General features: G+C 45.3%; 2 protein-coding genes across 2 annotated transcripts in view; both read left to right on the plus strand.

Moving 5' to 3' along the window:
• Positions 1 to 12,965, plus strand: part of Camsap2 (calmodulin regulated spectrin associated protein family member 2) — a 96,247-nt gene extending 83,282 nt beyond the window's left edge. Inside the window, exons 12-17 of the mRNA XM_059280991.1 lie at positions 2,814 to 2,950; positions 3,426 to 3,646; positions 5,559 to 5,631; positions 7,042 to 7,157; positions 9,584 to 9,702; positions 10,091 to 12,965. Of these exons, the coding sequence (XP_059136974.1) occupies positions 2,814 to 2,950; positions 3,426 to 3,646; positions 5,559 to 5,631; positions 7,042 to 7,157; positions 9,584 to 9,702; positions 10,091 to 10,396 (972 nt within the window). The 3' untranslated portion in view covers positions 10,397 to 12,965. The remainder of the gene's footprint in view (positions 1 to 2,813; positions 2,951 to 3,425; positions 3,647 to 5,558; positions 5,632 to 7,041; positions 7,158 to 9,583; positions 9,703 to 10,090) is intronic.
• An 8,438-nt stretch (positions 12,966 to 21,403) lies between these two features.
• Positions 21,404 to 22,477, plus strand: Gpr25 (G protein-coupled receptor 25). Its single transcript, XM_059280357.1, has one exon. It carries the CDS (start codon positions 21,404 to 21,406, stop codon positions 22,475 to 22,477), a length of 1,074 nt encoding a protein of 357 aa, XP_059136340.1.
• Positions 22,478 to 23,439: the final 962 nt, after the last annotated feature.

The raw sequence follows: 23,439 nt of genomic DNA on the forward strand, positions 1-23,439 counted from the left end.
GCATGCTGGACAGAGCTTTGCCTCTGCCTATAATGTCCACCTCTGAAAAAACTCCTTAAAGACAGTTTGAAGAAAGATGTGTACATGATCTGTTGGCCATGGTGTTACCTACTTACAGTCTGCATTGTAGACCATAGTTTATTTTTCTATAACTGGAAATGTATGTTTCAGATTCGTTGTTAAGGCACTAAAACAGGTGATCTCTAATGTTGTATCTGTACGGATTAGGAATATAAATCTTAATCTTACTATTGCTATTAGATAACAATAGTTAAATAGTACTTCAGCCAAATAAATGACAGCCTAGACAGTATTACTTCTTGATAGTAAAGATCCTAGAATTTATAGACGAAACCTTAATCATATTAAAGCTTTTTCTCCTCAATTATCCATTTTCTTCACCTTTACATTTTTCTAAATTACCACATGGAAGAATGTGTTTTCCACAGTCAGAAATGTGTGCTGTTCATACTTCTTTCCTGTAATTCAGGGACTGTTACCTCTGACCTCCAAAGCTGTACGGGGTAGATGTAGTTAGAAAAGCGTACCCAGCAGCACGGCTTAAGAGTTGAAGATTGAGAGGAAGTGCGCAGTAGCAATGGGAGGAAATGGCAAATTGAAGCCGTTGAGGTGGCGATGATTGCCAGTTTTATTGCCGACCATTAGTGCTGTGATTATTTTAAATTTGATCTCAGGATGCTTGTCCCTTAGGCCTCTCAGCATTTAGAAATTTGGATAGAAGCCACGTTTTGTCTCTTCATCATGTAAAACTACCTTTTTTGTTTGTTCTTTCATAGATTGCTACTGTAGATAGTAACACAGCCGAGTTTAATGTGCAGGGTAGAGACTTTTGCACAGAAAGGGAAATGGGCAGGGGATCTTTAGTGTAAACTAGACATCCATCCGTACCTTCACTTCATGTCTTCACTGCCCCAGAGGTCATCTCTGACATGGTTATCATTTCTTACCTGGGCCCCTAGTCTCTACTCATGCCGTCCTGTTCTTCATGCTCCTGTCTCCAAGAGCCAGGCTCCACCAGAAACTCCTTATTTATATCTAAATGTGGTACTGGAGAGTGAGTCCTCAGGCATTCTGGGAAAACGTTTATAAAGGTCAAACCTCAGTACAGCTCAGGGACAGGGCAGTATAACCCATACCTACTTGTCTAGACTCTTCCTCATAGTTCCTAAACCAGAGGTTCTCAACCTGTGATTAATGACCCCCCACAGGGGTCACATATCAGATATCCTGTCTATCAGATATTTACATTATGAGTCATAACAGTAGCAAAATTACAGTTGTGAAGTAGCAATGAAATAATGTCATAGTTGGGGTCACCCCAACGTGGAGAACTGTATTAAAGGGTCGCAGCTTTGGGAGGGTTGAGACTCACCGCTCTAGACTGTCCTTTAACTCTGTTTCCTCCTAAGACTTTACATGCCTCATTGATGAGTTAGCTGTGTCCACCTGTGTCTCTGGCAGTCTGCATTCACTGATAATGCACTTGTAATCCAGTTTTCAGCTCTCTGGTTTTTCTTTTCTTTTTCACTTAGACTGTGAGTACCCAGGGGGACTGGTTCTTTTTATCCAGAGCATAATGTAGTGTGTATGGCTTGTTAGATACAGAAAGGCCTAGTTGAACTGATGGCTTCAGTGCTATCTTCTGGCTTTGTCCATTCTTCATGAAGTCTGTCTCTGGACTCCCAGACAAAGCAAGAGGCAAAGTGCCTCTTCCCTGTGTGATTTAATACCCGTCATGCCCAGCACCGTGATGCAAATGTGTTAGCCACGAAAGACATAAGTGTCCTCAAGGAATCATTAAGACAGTGGACCAGTACTGCAACTTGTTACTTGCTGATTGTAAAGCACTGCACTGTAGAAGCCTTCTGAGAACCGAGAGTGCCCTTGTGGATCAGGAAGTCCGGGAGGGTTACAGATCGTGACCGATTCTCAACTGCAGAACTGCAGAGCAGGAATTCTGTCCGTCTCCTCTTCAGAGTGAACCCGCCAGTCAGACTGTCAGCACCTCAGCTGAAAAACAAACCAAACTAGAAACAAGTCCCTCCAACACTTACGTGACATGACATTTGGTGGCTAGTTTTGGATTGCTTTTTATCTGATTTTTATTATACTTTAAATGTGATTTTTAAAATGGGGGCCAAACTCTCCTACGTTAGGTTATTAGAATCAAAGCCAGTTGTTTGGGGGCCAGTGAAGTGATTCAGTGGGGAAAGACACTTGTTGTCAAGGCTGACAATCTGAGTTGGATCCCGGGACCCAAATTATGGAGCAAGAGAACCATCTTTTGCAAGTTGTCCTCTGACTTCCGTGTGTGTGCCACGGCGTGATATGGCACTACACAGATGCACATAAATGTAGGTTTTTAAACAGTTGGTTTTAGGCCATGAGATGGTCCATCAGGTAAAGGAAAAGGCTGTTAACACCAAGCCTGACAACCTGAGTTCAGTCCCTGGGACCAACATGGTGACGGAGAGAAAAGACTCGTACAGGTTATCCACCAACCACCCACCTCCACATGTGCAGTGCAGTGTGCGTGTCCGCACTCACACGCACGTGTGTGTGCACACACACACACTGAAACATAATAAAAAAAACTTGTTTTCCTTTTTTTTCCTTTTGATGGCTATTAAGTGTAAGGAATTCGTACATTTCTGTATCATGTCCACATTTGGTAAAGTTGTAATTAGTTCAGATTTTCAGGTATGAGTACCACAAGAGTGGCTATGTTAGAAAATGAAAGAAAATATTGGAATCTAAAATGTTTACTCTTTTTCAATGACATTTATTCTTAGGATGATCAGAAGGCAGAAAATGATATGGCAATGAAACGGGCAGCTTTGCTGGAGAAACGGCTGAGGAGGGAGAAAGAAACTCAGCTTCGGAAGCAGCAGCTGGAAGCGGAAATGGAGCATAAGAAAGAGGAGACAAGGCAAGGATGCTGCTGCAGGTTCTGAGTCTCGGTGTCCACACGGGGTTCTTAGCTCTGCAGGGTGCCCAACGGGTAGTTTCACAGCTATGTGTTATTAACAGGATTCTTCAGATGGCTGTGAGGAGTCTAAGGCAGCTGGATCATTGCTGACTTTGGGAGGTTTTTAGAAGTTCAGAGTATTCATTTGCTTGTCAGAGTAAAGTCCTCCATGAACATTAACCTTGAAAATCAATATGAATGTTTAAAAAACATTAAAATAACTTCACTGAGAAATACACACTCACGCACTGCGCACGCACAAAAAAAAATTGACCAAAATTTAAAGTTTTCTCAAGTACATTTTAAGCCAGCTATGTTTTTCCCCAAGGTTCTGAACTGTAGTCATTTCCTTTTTCTCCCATCAAACATGTAACTCTCTCCAGTGTCGTTTGTATTTGGTCTACAGAGTAATCAGTTCAGCCGTTTGGTTTCCTAGGCGTAAAACTGAGGAAGAACGTCAGAAGAAAGAAGATGAGCGCGCACGCAGAGAGTTCATTAGGCAGGAGTACATGAGGCGAAAACAGCTGAAGCTAATGGAAGACATGGATACCGTCATCAAGCCTCGTCCTCAGGTGGCCAAACCGAAGAAACAGCGGCCCAAATCCATTCACAGAGATCACATTGAATCCCCCAAAACACCAGTCAAAGGCCCTCCAGGTACCACCCGTTACTGCGAGGAGGTCTGTTCATAAGCACCAGCTTGGCTTGTTGTGCTAACCTGACAAGCCTTGGTCACACTAAATTGGATACACAGTTTGAGGTGATGCATGGTCTTATTTGGAAAACCAAAATAAGCAAAGGAAATTTTTATTTAATCTAGGTGCTTATATGTGCATGCATATATTTAGTAGATCAAATGTGAATGCTAAAAGTGTAATTTAAATACTAACTTAGAGAATTCTGTCTACAGGTGTAACATCCTTGAATTATCAGTTACCATTTCTGTATCTTTTTTTTTCCACTCTTTTTTTTTTTTTTTTTTTTTTTTTTTTGGTTTTTCAAGACAGGGTTTCTCTGTGTAGCTTTGCGCCTTTCCTGGAACTCACTTGGTAGCCCAGGCTGGCCTTGAACTCACAGAGATCCGCCTGCCTCTGCCTCCCGAGTGCTGGGATTTTTTTCCACTCTTATGACAAGGTCTCCTATAGCTCACGCTAACCTCAAACTCACTACATAGCCAAGGATGACTTTGAACTTCTGATCCTCCTACCTCTGTCTCATAAGTGCTGGGATTACAGGCATTACCAGCACCCCTCTAATGCAGTGTTGGGGGTTGAATTCAGGGCTTTGTTCTTGATGGGCAAGCACTCTACCAACTACACCACATCCCCTAATGCATTAACTACTGTTTAAAAACTTATGAATTTAGAATAAATGTTATGTGCATAAGATGTATAAGAAACGTAGCTGTATTTTTTAATCACTGTTCTGGAGTTTAGGGTGTGGGATTGAGTCCAGGACATCGCACATGAGATCCAGGAACTCTCTCATTGACTGTAGCCCTAGTCATTGTTATCTGGACAATAATGATGTCAGGTCAAGATGTCAAAAGCGCCCCCCCCCCCAAAACAGAAATAGTCAGAAGTCCAAAATTCTGATTTCTTGGAGTTGAGAAAATATATCTTTTAAATTCAACATGCATAGTTTTTAAGCCATTTTATTTAAAGTAGCACCATGGAAAATTTCAGACAGGTCCTACAGTTGGAGCTGAGGATAAAGGTAGAGGCCTTACCTAATATGCTTGAGGCTCTAGGTTTTATCTTGAGCACTCAAAACTAAACAGGACCTCCTGTAGTTAATTCTGAGGGAAATAACCCAAATGGACCATGCTAGGCAGTGAAGCTTGCTTTTTAGCCCAAGCTGGCCTCCAACTAGCAGCTGGAGTATTCCCAATTCTGAGGCTACAGGAATGAGCCTGGTTTGGTAAAATTCTTTGACATATAATATTGGCTGATGTGGCTGAAGAGATGGCTGGGACTCTCGAGATAGCTCAGTGGTTAAGAGCACTTCTGCTCTTGCAGAGGATTAGGGTTCAGTTCCCAGCACCCACGTAATGATTCACAACCATCCATAACTCCAGCTCAGGGAATCCAGCACCCTCTTCTAGCATCAGTGGCACTAGGTGTACAGGCAGGACACACACATACGTGCAGGCAGGACACACACATACGTGCAGGCAAAAATTCATATACATGGAAAATAAAAATAAGTCCAAACTAAGACACATTGGGAAAAATTTTAAGTTAATTTTCACAAAGAAATTAGATATTGCAAAATACATGTTTCTTTCTTGAAAAAACCTAGTCACAGTATCAGGTCTCCTGTTACCACTTTACTTTTGGAACAGCAAGTTAGTTTTATTATAGCCTAAAACTTAACTCTTACAAGTTTAACTTGTGAATATATGCATGCACCATATTATGTGCTTAGATTCAGAGTACAAAGAAAAGAAGTTAGAAAAGCCCGTTCTCGTTGCTGGTGTTATCTAATGAACAGACTCTTTTCTAGTTTCTTCTTTTACATTTACAATTTTGTTTTTGTTCAGGATCACGAATTTACCGTGTTTTTTCAGTCTCTAGCCTCTCTTTGGCATCGCTGAACACAGGTGATAACGAGAGCGTTCACTCAGGCAAGAGGACGCCAAGGTAAGCCCAGAGCTTCTGAATGTTTTCCACAGAAAAGAAGGTGATACTTGCAACTCTATAAAAATTAGAGTTATTTTATATTTTGTAGTGATCGAAACATCACAAATTTTTAGTTTTGCTGTGGTGGCATACACCTTTAATCTCAGCACTCGGGAGGCAGAGACAGATTTCTGTGAGTTCAAGGCCAGCCTGGTCTATAGAGTTAGTTCTAGGACAGCCAAGGCTACACAGAGAGACCCTGTTTTGGGGGTGGGAGAGACTTTGTATTATAATCATATGAAATGTAGCCACTAAGATGGCTCAGTGAGTAAAGGAACTTGCTGCCACACCTGATAACCTGAGTTCATTCTCTGAGACCCACGTGACGGAAGGAGAGAACTGACTCCAGCAAGTTGTCCTCTGACCTTCTGCATGACATGGCATGAGTACACGCCCGTACGTGAGCATACACAATAAGTAAATAACTAGATACAGTGATTATAAAAAATGATCTATTTACTTTGCAGTCTCTTAGAATTTGAATTAACATTAATACTTTTATAAGCTGTAAATACTAATAGTAATTTAATATGACTATCATTAAATAATAGAAAGAGAAAAATAAAATCTGTCTTCTCATTGAAGACAGTGACATTAGAATAATCCCAAAAGCAGCTTGCTTACTTGAATTTCACATTTTGGAGCCTTTGTATCTAACATACTGATATAAAGTCTCTTATACTCTTTCTCTATCATACAGACTAGATAGAATCAGTATCACCTTGAACTAGAAGACCCACATCTTCTGTGGGACAATCATTGTACACTGTAAATATGTATTGCTCTCGTTGTTAATAAAAGCTGATTGGCCGATAGCTGGGCAGGAAGAGATTGAGCAAGACAGCCTGACACAGGGAGAATGCTAGGTAGAGAAAGGGTGGAGTCAGAGGAGTTGCCAGCCAAACGCAGAACGGGTCAGACACACAAAATGGGATAGAGGTAAAAGTCACGAGCCTCGGGGCAGCACATAGATTAATAGAAATGGGCTAAGTTGTAAGAGCTAGTTTGTAATAAGCCTGAGCTATCAGCCGAGCATTTATAATTAATATTATAATTATAAATTTGTGCCTCTTCGTGGTTATTTTGGAACCAGTGGACAGGAAAATTCTGCCTACACAGATCAACAAAGCGTGCTTCTCTGGCTCTCAGACTCTCAGACTTGTCATTGGCTTGGCATTCTATTGTGCAGGTTGCCAGTTTTCATATGGAAAAGTTCATTCCAACAGTAGAATGTGCCAAAAAGAAGACACAGTATTAGCACTATCTCATTTTTAAAGCTCTACGTTGTTGTGCTTGATACTATCAAATTCATTCTCAGAAACCTAAGCGTTCTTTCTCTGAGACATAAAACATGAGTTATTCATTGTTTAGGTCAGAGTCTGTAGAAGGCTTCTTATCTCCAAGTCGCTGTGGCAGTAGAAATGGTGAGAAAGACTGGGAAAATGCATCAACAACTTCTTCAGTGGCTTCTGGAACAGAATACACAGGTCAGTGTGGACACTTCAGGGGAGTATTTTGATTTAACGCACTAATGAGAACAGGCGTAGGGTGCAGTAAAGAAGGAGTTGCTGGTTCACCTGGTGGTATAAACACAGTGTCTGTCACAGTAAGGAAAGTGGTCACTCTGAGGTGCCAGCCTTTCAGTGATACAGCCCACTGAAGGAGGCACTGTTCACCCCTGGAGAATAAGGTAGGTTTCTAAGTAAAACTAAAGAAGCCACTTAGACACCATCTGCCTTAATATTACTGGCCATTTCTTGGGGTAATTTAGGTTCAAAGAAACCTTAGAGAAGTTTTACCAACAAAATATTGTTCCTCATAAATATTTGAAGGAGATGCTATCCCTGAGGACTCCCCAACTCCCCCTAACATTGGGGCTTCAGTTATAACCAGGCTAGGTAACTTAATGAGACGGTCTCAAAATAAAAAATACAGGTTGGGGATACATCTAACTGGTGAAGTGTTTGCCTGACTTGTATGAGGGCCTGAGTTTAATCCCTAGCACCAACAAAATAGTAGTGATAAGAACAGTGTTCGGGGGCTGGAGAGATGACTCAGAGGTTAAGAGTACTGGCTGTTCTTCCAGAGGTCCTGAGTTCAATTCCCAACAACCACATGGTGGCTCACAACCATCTGTAATGAGATCTGGTGCCCTCTTCTGCTGGGCAGGGATACATGCAGACAGAACACTGTATACATAATCAATAAAATAAATCTTTAAAAAAAAAGAATAGTGTTCAGGAAACTAGAGGTCAGAAGAAAGCAGTAGATCTGGGAGGGTGTCTGTCCTCAGCACCCTGTTCCCTCAGGTTCTCTTCCAGCCTCTGTGGGTGGCATGATCGAATCAAATTAAATCAAAGAATAGGAAGTAAGGATACATCTAAAGACGTGGAGCAGTAGAGAGAATGAGGAAAAGGTAGAACACGTTGAGAGAGACCATGGGACAACAAGGAAGGAAACGGTGTGTGTACAAGAGCAGGAGAAGATGGTCCCCGTGTGCTTGCGAGGTCTGGAAGCCTTACCGTACCTAAGTAGCCAGGGACTTTCTGGCCCCCCCTTCTCCTCTTTATTCTGTAGCTTTGGTACAACCTCCTATTTATGTGTGTGAGTGTCTTGCCTGCATGTGTCTGTTCCCCTCTTGCATACCTGGGGTCTGCATCAGGAAGCCATCAGGTCCTCTGGGACTAGAGTTAGAGATGGTTGTGTAGACGCTGTGTGGGTGCTAGGAATCAAACCCAGATACTCTGGATAAGCAAGCAGCCCGTGCACGTTCTTGACCACTGAGCCATCTCTCCAGCCCGTCTGACAGCCTCTAGTGTGAGATTGGAGAGTATTTCCCTGTTACTCTGTCTGCCTCTGTTTGTAAAGTTGAGCAGTCTGAACACCCTGAAAAAGATGATTTTCTTCGTTTTTATTGGTGTGTATATGCAGAGTCAGAAGACTCTGTGTGTGTGTGTGTGTGTGTGTGTGTGTGTGTGTGTGTGTGTGTGGCTTTTGGATTTTTAAACAATCTTAATGAGTACCTCAGGTTGGCCTTGAACTCAGATATCCACCCACCCTGTTTCCTGAAAGCTGGGATTAAAGGCATGCTACCACCCCCAGCTGTGCGTGTTTTGACATGGGGTTTCTTTAATTTGCCTGTGTCCACCTCACTAGCGCTTTTTTAAATGTGGGTTCTGGGGCACTGAACTCACATCAACCCTTGTTCTTGCAAGACAAGCACTTCCTGCCTGAGCTATTGCCCAAGAGTATCTTTTCTTGCCTTCTTGCAAACTAAAGCTAAATATGATAGCTTATACCAGTAACCCCAGCACTTGTGAGGCTGAGGGAAGAGGATGGCCTTGAGTTTGAGGCCATCCTGGACTGCATAGTTTTTTCCAGGCCAGCCTGGGCTTACAAAGTGAGAGACTGTCTCAAGAGAACAAAACTAAACTAAAAATGACTCTTGGACCCTTTAAGCTCAACAGTCAGTAATCTATCCAGCCTGGAAAGATGGAGGAAACTGTAACATTACAAGCAATATCTTACTCCCAGCATTGCCTTCATGGGACAGCAGCACAAAGCCACAACCCCCAAATGTGTCCTGGTGTAAATAAAACCATGTCGTGGCTCGAGTGTAGCCCCTAAAAAGACCATAAGAGCTGGACATGGTGGCACACACCTTTAATTCCAGCACTTGGAAGCAGAGGCAGGCAGATCTCTCTGAGTTCGAGGCCAGCCTGGTCTACAGAGGGAGTTCCAGGACAGCCAAGGCTACATAGTAAGACCCTGTCTCAAGAAAAGAAAGAAAAGTCCCTCAAGTCCAGGATTTGGTTTTCTCTTGCAGTGTCATAAGTACGAGGGCCTTCACATCATGGAAAACTGGTAGTGTTGGAAATGTCATTTCTGTAACTGTTGTAAATGTTTACCACAGGACCAAAGCTCTACAAGGAACCCAGTGCAAAATCCAATAAGCACATCATCCAGAACGCATTAGCTCACTGCTGTTTGGCTGGAAAAGTAAATGAAGGTCAGAAGAAAAAAATATTAGAGGTAAGCATGTTTTCATGAAAATTAAGTTTAGTAGCATTCAGGACTTGAGAGTCTTCTGGATCAATGCAAGGGAAGGTCCTCTGGTGGGCTCCTGGCATTTCAGCAGCGTGAGAAGGGTCTGTAGAGATGTGTTAGTGTTAGCTGGAGCTACTCCACTCTCAGAGGTTTAGTTAAAGAGTAAGCAGACTTGAACATTTTTGGTAGAATACAGTGGTAAAGTGCCTGCTTAGCACGTGTAAATGATCCCTAGGACTGCCAAAAATACTAACATAAATTTTGATTTTCAAGTATATCATAACTTTTAACCAAGAAATATTAACTGTTATATAAACATTCAATAAAATGTTATGGCTTTATTGTTATCTTGTTTTTGTTTTCTATTCTAAAGGAAATGGAGAAGTCAGATGCCAACAATTTCCTAATCTTGTTCCGGGATTCAGGCTGCCAGTTCAGGTCTTTGTATACTTACTGCCCAGAAACTGAAGAAATCAATAAACTGACTGGGATAGGCCCTAAATCTATCACTAAAAAGATGATTGAGGGGCTTTACAAGTACAATTCTGACAGGAAACAGTTTAGCCACATACCTGCTAAAACTTTGTCTGCTAGTGTGGATGCGATTACCATTCATAGTCACTTGTGGCAAACCAAAAGACCAGTTACACCCAAAAAACTCTTACCTACTAAAGCATAGGAGGCGGGAAATGCTTGCTTCAGAACCTTTGTGGTAAATTTGTACTTCATCTTTCCTGCCTATAGAAAATCTTTCTAATTGCCAACAAGATTTTTATCAATTAAAACTGGACCTTACCTCTGTTGTTGTGAACAACTGGAATATAAACAGTGTTTTGGAGTGCAGAAGATTCTTCTAGGTGATAAGGGCAAGTGATGAAGGAAATGTTTGGAGTCACAAACAGAGGTTTGTATGTTACCAGGTCGCCTGCCTGGTGTTAGAGACCTTGAAGCACTGAATTCTCATGGACACAGTGGGACATAGGCTTGAAATGTGGCTAGAAGACAAATTATGTATTGTATTTTTTTTTTAACCCTATACAATGCGTGCACATCTTCAGATGGTTTTGTTGTTGTTGTTACTTTTCTCTCTCCTGGGGGTTTATTCTAAGCTGCCTTTGTGTTTTGTTTCATGTGGAGATCATGAAAATAGAAAGTTCACATTGAGAAGAAACTTGCACCTTTCTTATGATGTTATGAGAAACACTAGTGTTAGGTTTTACAATAGCCCTCATGTTTTAATGGTGTTACAGCATTTGCAAGAATCCTTCTAAGTATTTACATTCTGTATTTATTATTCACACAAGTATTAACATTTCTCTGTTAAGTAAGGAGGTGTAAAAAGCTGCTGCTGGGGTCCCTGCAGACCACACAAGCTTACCCAGAGTATCTGGTAGGAAGCTGCTGATTAAATCAGTGCCGTTTTTACACCACTTCTGGCCAACTCAGAATCATTTAGGGTGTGCTTTTAACAACAACAACAAAAACACTTTCTATTTCTTTTAAAGTCACTTTATAAGCTGGCCGAAGTGAGGAGTAACACTTGAGTGTCTGTCGCCTTTCAGTATGGAAATGTAAGGCCTCTGGGCAGTTCTCAGGAGGCCTTTCTATTTATAACCAATAGAGAACTGACATTTAGAGTTTTTAAACATGTACAAAGGGCTACATTTTGATTTGAAAGTAGCTTCATGTTATTTTAGTTATACTGGGTTTTCCTTCTTTTTAACCCCTTTCCAGTGGAACAGCTTAGGTTAAGGACACACTTGAAATCTCCTCTGTACTATCTTTGTTCTTTAGCAAGTATCCCAGAGGGTTAGTTGGGGAAAAACTTCATTCTCAGGAAAAGACTTGAATGATTGATTATGTGACCCTGTTATGTTTCAGTGTTGTGACAACTGTGTACACTGGGGGGTGGGGGGAGAGACGTATTGTTTATAAATGAGAGAGTAGTTTGTTTTCCTTCATGGGATGTAGAGATGAAAATATGTACATTTCTCTATTGAGTTGTTTAGAGAGAGAACTCATGTCTCATGTGATGTATTTACTTATTTAAAAAGCAGAATGGAGTGGGATGTCCCTGAGCTGTACTTTACTATTATTATAAGGCCTTTAGGTATCAGTGCATCTGGGTTTGCAACATTTTCTCAAATGCTGTCAATATTTTACTGTAATTTATGTTCTTATATTTATGTATATTTGTTAAAACTGTAAAAAAAATTTCATGGATTTTTTTTTCCAAAACCTGTGCAAAATGTATGTGTAGCTCAAACTATTTGTGATCTACCGCTCGCATGTAAGAGACCAGGATATGTAACTCTTATATTTTAAATGTATACATATTATGTATATATGATATTAAAAATGGGGGATTTCACATTTGACCTTTCAGACACCAATTTTTATCACAATTAGAAGGAAGTGGTCAAACAGATATATCCTTAGGATAAGACTAGTTTAAAAATTATGAACAAACCTAATCAAAACAAGGTGAATAATAGACAAAGGAATTTAATAAGCATTTTATATTACTAAACACAGTCTTTTCCCTATGAAAGCAGTCCTCTTGCTGTCATCTGAGTATTGAATAAAGGAAAGTTAGATGCACGACAATGGAAGAGCTAATGGACACTAACCACACCTGTCTCTGTATAGCAGCTGAACTGAGTGTCTAGTGTCTAAAGGTAGGGTGTGAATATTGCCACGAAGCTCATTGCTCTCAGTATATTTTACTTTATTAATGCAAGAGGAATACAGATATATTTCTTTAGACTGCAGATTTTTTTATTATGGTGCAGCTTTTTAAATTATGTTTTAAAATTATACAAATGAAAATATGCCATTCCATAAAGTTTGGAGATTTCCGTCAACCTTACTGAAACACCACAAGCGCTGTCGTCGTTGGAGGTCAGATCACCATGATAATTAGTCAGTTTAAATTGCCAAATCCTTGTCATGGTAAGCAGTGTGGCCTGTCAGCTTCTGCTACTTTACATGACTTCTGAAGTTTTTAATTCCTCTGTTTCTCGGTTTGATTTTTGGAGGACTGTTGCCGTTTTTATTTGGCTGTTTAAAGCCAAAGTCCCCTTCCTCGCCGTGACTTCATGGACACTGTTGGGCAATGTGCAGCGTGTGGTGTGCTTCCTGTCCACTCCTGAGCACTGCGGAGGATGTGTGCCGTCAGTGCTGTTGGACTTGCTAGTTCCTGGTGCAGTGTAGTGCCCCTTTCATTTGAATAAAAGCATGGCACCAAATGGCTCGGATTCTTCAATCAGATGTGTGAGTGGTCTGGTCTGTGAGAAAATGATTTGGACTCAGGAGACTGCACTATGGAGTTTTCCTGTCTCAGCTTATGTTTAAATTTAACAATTTGAATATTTACTTATAAGACGTAATTTTTAATATATTAAACATTGTTTGAATACCTCTCTGGGTGATGTTAGGAAGTTTTTAAGTTTCTATGCTTTGCCCAATAGGATGTATGGTTCATGTATGTTTATGTCCCTCGTACATTACTTCACACCCTCTCCAGTGAGGTGATCAATGCAGCATGAATACTCGAGTCTGTAGGGATGACTGGTGAGCCGGACACAGGAGCCGCTTCTTGACCCTTCTCTAGCTTTCGCTTGGATTGTGCTCATTTTACTTACTCAGATGAGGGCAGGAAAAACTCGGATAACCAAAAAAAAACCCTCCATGCACAGTTATGTGCCTGAAGAATGCTCAGGCATTGGCATGAGCTCCACCTCTTTGTAAGATACTCATTCCTCAGAATATAAGTACACTTCCACAATATTCTCCAATAGTTTAATTTTCCAGAATAAAAATATTTGATCCTAAAGGTTGAGTGTATCAGAGAAATATTAAACCATGGTGCTTTCCCCTTACCTGGCTAATAAGTAGGTGAACTTTGCTGGGAAAAAGGAAAATACTCCATAGTGAACAGGAACACACTTTCTTTATTATTATGTATACAGTGTTCTGCCTTCGTGGTTGTGAGCCACCATGTAGTTACTGGAATTGAACTCAAGACCTCTGGAAAAGCAGTCAGTGATCTTAACCTCTGAGCCATCTCTCCAGCCCCAGGAACACACATCTTTATTTCTAGCCTCTACACAGAGATACTGAAGAATAAAATCTAATGAATCAAACAGCTGCAAACCTATGACTTAGGAACCAGGAGTTGGGAAAAAAAAGACTCTGAAATGGGTGAGGTGTCATCATCCCATAGCAACAGTGCTACTTCAAAACCTGTGCCTTCAGAATGACAGGTTTCCTTGTAGAAATCGGATGTGTGGGGTTTGTATCATTTCATGGAGGATGGGGAAATACACATGTCAGAGTTGTTTCTCAACTAGGAAAATCTAGACTGTGAATCACCTCCTGTTTGCACCTTGGGGCATGTTAGCTCCCTAAAAGCACCTCAGTGTCCCAGTGTCGGATGCTGTCACCATACTTAGTGTCACTGTAGGTCATCAGCTACCTTCATCTACAGGTGCCTTATATTTGCACTGTAAAAATATAAGAGGGGCTGGAGAAACGCTGCTCTTCCAGAGGCCCCAGAATTCAGTTCCCGGCACTCACGTGGCAGCTCACCACTGTATGTGATCCCAGTTACAAGGGATCTGATGTTTCCTGGTCTCGACACCAGAAGCACCTGCCAGTTGATAAAGGAGCTAATGAACTGAAGAGATGGTTCTCAAAAAAGAGTGGTAAGTGTGCCTAGTTTAACATCCTTATCCAGGAAGCTGCAAATCAAAACAGATTCCATCTCCTGCTAATCAAATGGCTGTCGTTGGAAGGCGAATATCAACAAGTGCTAGGCTAACACCTTCCAAGTCCCTTACTCCTTCCTTCCCTGCTAACAGAAGAGCCTTCATCTCGGGCAGCCACCCAAACCTAGTATGTTCCTCGTCCTCCCTGCCACCGACTGGTGGCCAGGCCCTTACGGCTCATGCTTAGCCCTGTAGAACCTCCAAAAGGTCTCCCTCCATGCTGTTTTCCTAAATGCCAGTTTCATCATGTCCTCACTGGTCAAAACCTTGTCTTTGTAAACAACAGGCTCACCCAGCTCCCCTTTCAGCGTGACCGAACCATAGGGAAGTATTTGTAGTCACAGCAAAACAGAAAACTAAGACATTCCAAGCTATCACAAGACTGCTTAGGATGTGGGGTCGAATCTTAAGGACTTCTCTGTTCATTTTATTGTTCAGCATTGTATGTTGGACCACATGAGAACTGGAGAGCTGAGGTAATCATCAGCTCTCAACCCCTGAGAATTTTCGTTTGTCCACACACATCTTCAGAATCCCTTAAGTTTGCTTTGGCCTTGACACAAGGCAGGATGCCACAGTCTATATCGGTCGAGGTTACTGGTACAGGATGGCTTATCTTCTCTAATACATGTTCCCTGCTCGAGAGGAAGCCTTTGGAGTCCCACTCTGTGTGTCTGTTAACCTTCCCTGATACAGCCTTGCCCAGAAGCAGGAAGGGGCTGTTCACAAAGTCAGCCCAAATTCAAAGTGACTTTAGAATTGGTTTCTCTGAATGGCAGAATCAGCACTGGGGAGGGAGCGGTGCCCTCCCACCAATGTTAATGAGGCTTTCGTGCAAGTAGCCAGAAATCTGCACTAACCTGGGAAGTGATGGCAGGTGGGTAGAAGTAGCTCAGAAGCTTCTGAGGGTAACTACCATCAATAAGAAAATGTTATTTCTTTCCCAAACAAATTCTGGGGGGCATTTTTATATAGAGGGACTTCCCTGATGCTTTTCTTTAAAAAACACCTTACATTGCAGGAAGACAGTGAGTGTCACTTTCCTTGAAAGCTACCTTCCTCCCAAGTCTCCAGTTCTGCCCCTGCTCTTCTCCCCTATGTCCTCCAAGGGCCACCAAAGAGATTTGGGGTAGATCTAGCCCTGGGACAGTCAAGAGCTGCAGGCCACAAGGCTTTCACTTTGACTCATCCTCTAGGCCAAAGCCCAGTGCTCATGTCTGACTCAGTGTCCGTTCCCAGCTACCCCACATTTAGTACCTGAAAGTTTCTAAGATCATTGAACGTCTGAGATGTTTAGTGTGAGGGTGGGTCCCTTGCCTGTGTGTGCCAGCCATCTCAGGCGGTAAGGCATCAGGGCAGAACCATAATGGCCATCGTCTATCCCCTGTGCCCCTTGATAACACACACCTACAAAGGACCTACCCTACTAGTAGTGAGTAAAGGATTCCTCACTCCCAGTTCAAGATGCATCAATGGTATAGAAACAAGACAGGGCTTTGCTTGGTTTTTACTCACCCTTGAGATTCAAATTCTAACTTCCTCGTCAACTGCCCAACTTGGTGGAGTGCAAGCTGTGGGTTTCTTTTTCAATGATTTATTTTTTATACGCATTAGCGTTTTGCCTGCCTGCATGTCTGTGTGAGGGCGTCAGATCCCCTCAAACTGGAACTACAGACTATTGTGAGCTGCCATGTGGGTGCTGGGAATTGAACCCTGGTTGGAAGAGCAGCCAGTGCTCTTAACCACTGAGCCATCTCTCCAGCCCCGAAAGCTGTGTTTCAATTCTACCAGTTCCTCTTTATCATCCAATGTTTGGCCCTGAGGGATTCATCAGAGTGACACCAGGTACCGTGAACTGTGGTCAAGTCTTGAAGATTCTTGGATGAGGTGTCTTATAGATTCTTAGTACATTTAACCAGCTGCTGTGTACAAGAAGAATACTCTCCTGGACAGCAGGACAGCTGGAGATGAGTATGCCTGGTGAGGATACCACCAAGCAGTATAGCAGACCCCATGGCTCACAATCACCTGTAACTCCAGTTCCAGGGAATCCAACGCTTCCTGGCCTCCATGGGCACCAGGCACACGTCATGTGATGCACATACATAAGGGTACTCCCACATACCCATAGTAAGTCTTTAACAATAATGGCCATAGAGCTCAATGCTCACACATCACATATTAACTTTTATTGTTGCTCTGACAAACTGACAGCAACTTAGAGGAGAAAGGATTTGTTTCAGGCTTGCTGCTCAAGAGGGTGCAGCCCAGCACAGCCCAAGGGAGTGTGATGGAATCCGCAGAGGTAGGAGTAGGGGTGGCCTGTATGCCTCAAAGTCCTCCGCTACAGCCCTACATCCACCAGCTAAATTCTAGGTCCAGAAGGTTCCACAGCTTTCCAAGACAATGCCACTAGCTGGAGACCCAAGTGTTGATATACATGTGCCTGTGAGAGACGTTTCACATTCAAACCGTAACACATAAAGAGGAAGTAACCTTCTAAACTGAAAATGGTAACAGCAACAAATCTGACTGAAACTATAAGATTAAAAACTTTTTTAAATAGCTGAGAAAATATGGGAAAATATCTGAATCAAATGATCATGATTTATCCTAAAAATAAATAGTTTATGGAAATTGGTAGTAAATAATAATGATTATACTTCATAAGGACATGATTATCTGAATATCACAAACCATAGCAAAAGCACCAAAACCGCCAAAATGTCTGGATTTAAGTGCTTAAAAAATTGAGTACTGGGCAATGATGGCACAAACCTTTAACCTCAGTACTCAGGAGGTAGAGGCAGATGGATCTCTGAGTTCAAGACCAGCCTGGTATGTGGAGTGAGTTCCAAGACAGCCAGGGCTACACAGAGGAATCCAGTCTTGAAAAGCAAAAAAATTAAATGAAAAAATAAGCAACATAAAAAAATGTGGGCTTTTGTGACCCAGAGAACAGCAAACAATAAACCAGGTACATTTTATTGGCAAATATGGCTGAACAGTTGTAAGTACGTGGAGAATATGTAACATACAATGTTTTCTAAAACCTAAGAACAATGGGAGTATGTGGACACTTTATTTTTGGAAACATCCTTCCCGGATGAGGAAAATTCACCAGCCTGTTAAGTATGATTGCATCAAAGAGCCAAATCTGGGGTGACTTTCATGAAACTTTATAACGAAAACAGCAAGTACAATTTCCAAAAAATTTTCTTGAAGATCATGATAAAATTTTTACAGAAAAAAAAACAATAGTGGTGGGAAAAGTTGAAACTTTAAATACAGCCTCTGTCAGGGGGGAGGGGAGAAACAAAAGCAACTGAGATGAAATATTCACGCTACTCTCCCTTCATCCCAAAGACAATACAGGACCCTGGACGGGGCAGGAGGGACCACAGCCTAGTCAACCCAGTGGCTCCCACAGTCCGGGAGAGGGGAGGCCTGTGAGAGATGGTGTCAGAGAAGGCTCCAGAGGTCGGATGGAAGAAGGGCCAGCCACTCCTTCTTAGCCTCTCTCCCTAGTCAGAGAATGGGCAGCACCCTCGGCTGGAAAGATGGGTGTTTCAGTTGGCTGGGGAGGCAAAGAGACAGTAGTTGGCCACATCTCACAAAACAGCCTGAGTACCACAAGCATCCAGGGTAGCATCTGGCCTTTGCTGCTTTCTCTTATCTAGACAAGCTGGAAAAAAAGCCACTGTGCCTGGGCCCCAGCAGAGAAAATCCACTGTGCTTGGGCCCAGGCACAGAAAATCCACCCTATGTGCTCAACCAGACTTCCCTTGGGTATGAGACCACAGCCAGGACCAAGACCACAGCCAGGAAGCACTAATCTGTGTTCTTTAGTAAACAACCTACTTCTACTTCCCCTCCGCAGCCGGCTCCGCTCCGCTCCCCCACCCCAGCTCCCCTCTCCTCCCCCACCCCCATCTCCCACCCCACTGGCTCCCCTCCCCTCTAGGCAGCTGCCCCCAGTCTGCCTTCTCCCTGGTGGTGTCTTCACTGTCCATCTCTAGCTTTCAAGATCACTCATGCTCTTTGAGCCTTAGACTGAGATGTGCCAAGTGCAAGTGGGAAACGTTCTTCAGCACTGGACCTGGCCTCTGTCTAGGCTCTATCCCACTGGTCTTCCAGGGAAGGAGGCTGTAGCCCCTGTGGCCAACCGGGGGAGAGGTAGGCACAGCTCACCAGCACCATGTGGGTAGAGGGCCTTTAGGAGAAAGCCCATGCCTAGAAACTGGGGAGCCCACGAAGAGATCAGCCAGGTTTACTCCCTGGCCTCTTGAGTACCTTTTCCCAGCTTGCAACTGGTATGAGAAATATTCTTTTAAAAACTGTTAAGCTTCTTCAGTGATGTGTGTATGTGTGTGGGCATGTATGTTTATGGCAGGTTTGTGATCAAAAGACAATTTGCAGAAGTAGGTTCTTTCCTTTTACTATGTGAGCTAGGGGATTGAACTCGGCTCCTCAGGCTTGGTGGCAAGCGCCTTTACCTACTGAGTCCTCTCATCAGCCCAAGAAAAAAAATTCTTGGCAGGAACAGACTAGATATGTATCCCGAGCTCTGCATGTTTGACTTAATGGGTAGGTTTTGCAGGATAGAGGCAGGCCCTTTCCTTTACAGAAAAGCAATCCCACTACACCCTCTCTCTCTAGCTTAAAACCCTTACTCTGTGAGAAGTGGATTCGGACAGAAATGCAAAGACATTTAGCCCTCTATCCCATCTTCCTACTCCCTGCTGGGTAGCTGCATTTATCAAAGGAGACCCAACCCGGGGTATCCTATGGCCCAGTTTGCCCAGAACAGTACTGTTGATTGTCATGCTTCTTCTACTCTCTATGTGTCTTGGTTTGGATCATAACATTTCATCAACCTACTTCCAATCAATGTCAAGCTGGGCACACACACACACACAGCTGCCCTTCTGTGCTCTGGTCCTTTAATTAGAGAGACATCTTCCACGGTGTTCCTCAGACGAGAAATCCTAATCCTTTCTGTGTGGAGACCTGGGCTAATCTCCATACATCCTCTTTTTTCTGTCTCTACTGCTAATACTATGTCAGGAGCTGGGATGTAGCTCAGGGGCAGAGCACTTGCCTGATGAGGGTGAGACCTTGCCTCCTACAAAATAAAATAATAATCATCTATTTCAGCCACAAATACGCCAGCCTCCTGGGGAGTCCTGCCGGGGCTTTTCCAAATCAGACTTACATCCAAAGCCCTTCAGGATCAGGCACGGTGACCCTGCCAGCCACGTCTGCTGTCCACTCAATCACCCACCTACACTCCTCCCCTCGGTTCCCGCAGCCTGCCCGTATCTTCTTAGGTGTCTCACTGTACTTGCTTGTTGTGTTTTGTTTTTATTTTTCGAGACAGGGTTTCTCTGTGTAGGTTTGGCGACTGTCCTGGATCTTGTCCTATAGACCAGGCTGGCCTCGAACTCACAGAGATCCGCCTGCCTCTGCCTCCCAAGTGCTGGGATTAAAGGCGTGTGCCACCACTGCCTGGCTGGCTCATCCTCTCTGTTCTGCCATTCTTTTTGACCTTTATCCTCTTCCTAGACCCGACCTGAAGCATTGTCCCTCAGCAGCCCTTTCTCACCAGCAGCATGGCCCTTGCTTCTAAGCTCTATGTGGACTTTGTTTTAAACACAGACCAGAGCTTGACTGATGGCACGTTGGCCATCGCACACATGGCCTGTGTCCCCTCCCCCCCCCCCCCCCAAATAATGGATCTGAGGTCAAGATGCATTTCTTGCAATGCAAAGAACAATGCCCGCTTTGTGGAGAGGTCACTGTCACTGGAATGGGAGCAGACAAAACTGACAGTCCCCTGGAATTTCCAACACCAGTCAGTCACTCATTCTTGGTGACAACAGAGTGACTCTGGGAAGGCATTGTTAACAGCAGTTCCAACACAGCCCATCAAGGGATGTGTGTTAAGAATTTGTGTGTAGCTCCTTGAGGAGAAAGCATGTTTTCCCTCACCCACCCTTGTCTCTCCTGCACACCCTTATCCATGAACCCTCTCCTTCCCCTCGCTTCACAGGGGGTCTCGGAGCTCCTGTCTCATGATTTAGAATAGCAAATCTGTTGTTTTGTTAGGGGCCATTTTGTGTCATCCTTTGTATAGAGGTTATGACCGTGTTTGACTTACCCCCCAGCAAGGTTTTGAAGGATGGGGAAGGAGGAGGAGGGTTAACCCAGGGCCCTGGTCCTTTCCAGTAGGACACTCCAACTACGACTTCCCACTCTACCTTTAAACACGGCGTCATGAGGACTGGACTAGACCAGAAATGCCACTCCAGGTGGCACATCTAATCCTTCATCCCAGGAGGCTATTTGATCCAAGAGCTCCGGGGACAATTCTCGATCAGGAACTGTGGGAGGCTCTCTCAGCCTCCAGATCCCCTTGTGTGCTACATGGCAGAGCAAATTAGAGACAGGAGCTGAGGCATGGTCCTCCCTTAGAAGTCTGTCTCCTCCTCCTCTAAACACAAGCAAACAAAAGCAACTCCTGGTGAAAACCGAGAACAGTTCAGGGCTCTAGCGCACACCCGCTGCCCCTTGCACCCCAGATCAGATACCCGCCGGCCAAGATAATAGGCCAAGCAACCAGAAATGTTGTGCTATCAACTTCGAGTGGTCACAGGTCTCCCAGCCCCTAAGGATATCTCCTCACAATAACCAGTCGTGAAGCCCCCTTTGGGCCAGCCCCAACTTGGAAGCCACCACAGAGACCTGCCCCTCCCGGCCCACACTCTTCTCCCCCTCTACCTTCCTGCTCACCCCTTCGCCTCGGCCTGGGGTGGCAGGAAGGGAGGTGCTGGGCACCGGCCGTGAAAAGCAAACCCCCTCCTGCTCAGAGGGAGCTGCACTGCGCCAGGGAGGACGCAGGTCCAGTGACCCTGGCCATGCAGTCCACCGAGGCCTGGAGTCACAGCTGGAGCACGACGTCCTGGGACTATTCGGGCTCTGGCTCCCTGGACCAAATGGAGCTTTGCCCGGCCTGGGACCTGCCCTACGGTCACGCCATCATCCCTGCGCTCTACCTGGCGGCCTTCACCGTGGGCCTGCCGGGCAACGCCTTCGTGCTGTGGCTGCTGAGCGGACGGCGCGGGCCGCGGCGGCTGGTGGACACCTTCGTGCTGCACCTAGCGGCCGCCGACCTGGGCTTCGTGCTCACACTGCCACTGTGGGCGGCGGCGGAGGCCCGGGGCGGCCTGTGGCCCTTCGGCGACGGCCTGTGCAAAGCCAGCAGCTTCGCGCTGGCGGCCACGCGCTGCGCGGGCGCGCTGCTGCTGGCGGGCATGAGCGTGGACCGCTACCTGGCCGTGGGCCGGCCGCTGAGCGCGCGGCCGCTGCGGAGCCCGCGCTGTGTGCGAGCCGCGTGCTGCGGCGCCTGGGCGGTGGCGTTCCTGGCCGGGCTCCCCGCCTTGCTCTACCGCGGGCTGCAGCCGAGCCCGGACGGCCCGGGCAGCCAGTGCGCCGAGGAGCCGTCGGATGCCCTCCAGGGCCTCGGCCTGCTGCTGCTGCTGCTGACCTTCGCGCTGCCGCTGGCTGTCACCCTGGCCTGCTACTGCCGCGTGTCGCGCCGCCTGCCGCGCGTGGGGAGGGCCCGGAGCAATTCGCTGCGCATCATCTTCGCCGTGGAGAGCGTCTTCGTGGGTTCCTGGCTGCCCTTCGGCGTCCTGCGAGCCATCTTCCACCTGGCGCGCCTCCGGGCTCTGCCGCTGCCCTGCGCGCTGCTGCTGGCGCTACGCTGGGGTCTGGCTGTCGCCACCTGCCTGGCTTTCGTCAACAGCTGTGCGAACCCGGTCATCTACCTCCTGCTGGACCGCTCCTTCCGCGCCCGGGCCCGGTTCGGGGTGTGCACGCGCGCCGGGCGCCAGGTGCGAAGGATCAGCTCGGCGTCCTCGCTCTCCAGGGACGACAGCTTGGTGTTCTGGGGCCGGTCCCCAAAGGTGAACTCTGCCTCGGCCTCGTAGCCTCCCCCGGGCGGCGCAGGTCGAGCGGCCGCGGAGCTCCAAAGAGAGGAGCCACACGGGGGACGACCGTGCTCCCAAGATGCGCCCGGAGGACTGCCCATCGGTTTTCTCGGAGCTGGCTAAGACTGGCTGTTCTCGCAGACCGATAGACGTGGGAAGGGTGGGGTGTTTCCTTAATTTTCCCCAGGGCAAGAAAGGCTGTAGACACCCACCTGGTTTACCCAGTAGATGTGAGGGAAGTGGGTTTTCCTCTCTGCTTCATTTGGTGTAGCTCAGCTCAAACGTCCAACGCAGACTCTCAACGGCCCTTCTTGCCCCAGACTGTTCTTGCCCCTGCAAAAGCCTTTGCCGTCTGAGAAATTTCTCCTCCACATCAGCCCTCTAGTAATGCCACCCCAGAAATGTTCTGTAGAACGAGAGGAATAACAACTCTTTCTCTGGCCATCTTTGTAGCTGTATTGACTGAGTCCTTTCACATCCCCAGTTTGGATTTTCATTTTCAAAGGCTCACCAAAGACATGGGAACCACCTCCAGTCTGAGCTGCCCAACTTGGTCCTTCCCACCTGTTTCTTCAGAGTGCCAAGCCGGCTGTGGTGACCCTTCTCCCCTCTGGAGAAGCTGTTCTGGCTTTTCTTCTTAATGCTGGGATCTGAAATTTTCAGCAGGCATTCCGATTCCCCATCACTCAGCCAGGGACCCCAGGTTCTTCTGTGAGTTCACATCTCAATAATAATAATAAACCATTGGTTAGCCCTAGTTAGAGCTGTGTCTTGACTTGAACAGCAAGAGTGAAATGGGGTGGGTGTCAGAAGTGCGTCACAGTCAGACACAACTCAACTCAGAAGTTGAGGCACCTCAGGGTGATGGTTTGTGTGATGCTGGGATGGGACAAGAGGACCAGCTGCACCTGTGTCGGTGTGGTACTCTCGGGAGGGCAGAGAATCACTTATTCTTTTAAAGG

Source organism: Peromyscus eremicus, chromosome 15 (genome assembly GCF_949786415.1).
Source record: "Peromyscus eremicus chromosome 15, PerEre_H2_v1, whole genome shotgun sequence".
Taxonomy (NCBI): domain Eukaryota; kingdom Metazoa; phylum Chordata; class Mammalia; order Rodentia; family Cricetidae; genus Peromyscus; species Peromyscus eremicus.

What these genes read in the sequence shown, in the direction of transcription:
- Gpr25 (XM_059280357.1), top strand. Translation starts at nt 21,404, where the DNA reads ATGCAGTCCACCGAGGCCTGGAGTCACAGCTGGAGCACGACGTCCTGG.